General features: G+C 40.4%; 1 protein-coding gene across 1 annotated transcript in view; it reads right to left on the reverse strand.

Moving 5' to 3' along the window:
• The window catches only part of VBP1 (VHL binding protein 1), a 21,089-nt gene continuing 19,287 nt past the window's right edge, over window positions 1-1,802 (reverse strand). Inside the window, exon 6 of the mRNA XM_007466981.1 lies at window positions 1-317. Within this exon, the coding sequence (XP_007467043.1) occupies window positions 247-317 (71 nt within the window). The 3' untranslated portion in view covers window positions 1-246. The remainder of the gene's footprint in view (window positions 318-1,802) is intronic.

Consider the following 1,802-nt stretch of genomic DNA (forward strand, 5'->3'; position numbering starts at 1 on the left):
TGAAAGCAGCATTTACTTTGTTGGAAATGCAAAAAATAAAAATAAAAATACTGCAAATTTTATAAAATATTTGAAACTAATTCTGTTTTTATAAATAAATAAAGTGGTGTTTATCTTTTTTTTAAGTTTTAATCATCATTCTTGCTGTTAAAAATTATTTAAAGTTATGTCAACTTTTAAGGATAAACTTTGGGGTATTTAAAATAACATGTTTGGAAAATTGAACCACATTTTTAATTGCCAGCATTATGCTTTGTTCTTGGTAGAATCATCTTTGTTTCTTCTTTTTACATCCCAATTATAAACCCTGGCCATATCTGCAAGAATTGTCAAAGAAAATGCAAATGCAATTCTAAAGATAACATTCAATGACTAAGTATTCATTCACACACTGAATCAAAAGACAGAAATCACACACAAAAAATACTAGTGACTACAGCAAGGTGTATCATCTGCCAAAAAAGGGAACAAAATTACACCAAAATCAAGTCAAGGCCTCAAATCAATAATTGTTTAGCATATCTAGTCAACTATGGTATTTATAGAGAGTCCTTCATCCATGATATTTCAAAGGTAGTTCAAAGCATACACTGACATGTAATGTTTAAATTATTACAATTATCAATCACTTTATCTCTTACCCTCTGTTTGGCTAACAGGACACTCACCCAATTTATTAAGCATCTACATCTTTTCCTTTCCACAAACACCACCCTGTGTAGGCCTTCACATATCGATTATTTGTTTCATGGATCATGCCTTTGGTGGTATATCCAAAATGCCACCATTGTACTAAAGGTCATCTAGATTTTCTCCAATGTTATCTTCTGGGAATGTTATATATATATATATTTTTTTTTGTCTGAATGAAGTCTCCACATTACCAGTCACGTGCCAACTCCTGCTCTAGGCCTCAAACAGGCCTGCCTTCCCTCACCAACCACTCAACACCTGTCATGTGCTACGTGCTGTGGAGGAGAGAAAGTGGAGCTCCTACACTTGAAGAGCTCCCAGTCTGGAATGAAAAATAAATAAAGCACTACGTGCAAAGTGCACCGGGAGCACAGAGGAACAACAAAACACCCTGAGAGGACTAGAAAATGTCCAGAAATGTTCTGCTGCTTGAGCCGACATATGAAAGATAAAACAGAGGAACCCAGGTAAACAGGGGGAAATGAGTCTAGATAGGAGGAACCAAGTGTGGACAAAGGACACAGCACATTTGGGGGCTGAGAAAAACCGATCAGGGTTATTTGGAACTTGGGTGCACTGGGAGAGGGCCAAGGCAGGAAGCAGTCAGTGGCACGAGGTAAGACTGGCAGGAAGCACCTCACAGGGCGCCCACGTGCATACCTTACATGTAACAAAGAACACTGAAGCATTATAACCAGAGGAATAAAAAGAAGTGTGACTCCGTGAATTCATGGTGGAGACAGTGTAAAGGACAGATGTGAGGAAACCAGACTAGAAAACTACTGAGTCTAGCTTCTAGAAGGCCAAAATGAGAGTAACAGCAATGGACAGAGATTTACAAGGGAAAGCTGACAAGAATCTGGTGATTAGTCGGCCTCTGGTGATGAAAGAGAGAGGAGCGAAGGTCGACTCCCACGTTTCTGTGCTGGGTGACTGTGCGGGGCTGACGACTAGGCGACAGGAGCGCGCGAGCAGCTGGGTCAACATGCGAGCCCTCCCCCTCGAGCAGAATACCTGCCGCTGCCTGTTCTCTCTGCCTTAAATACAGTCTCAGTCCTATCTTCTCAAAGCCTGCTCTGAACTAATTCCAGCCCACACCTATCTTTCCC

Source organism: Lipotes vexillifer, unplaced genomic scaffold (assembly GCF_000442215.2).
Source record: "Lipotes vexillifer unplaced genomic scaffold, Lipotes_vexillifer_v1.1 scaffold1667, whole genome shotgun sequence".
In the NCBI taxonomy this organism is placed as follows: domain Eukaryota; kingdom Metazoa; phylum Chordata; class Mammalia; order Artiodactyla; family Lipotidae; genus Lipotes; species Lipotes vexillifer.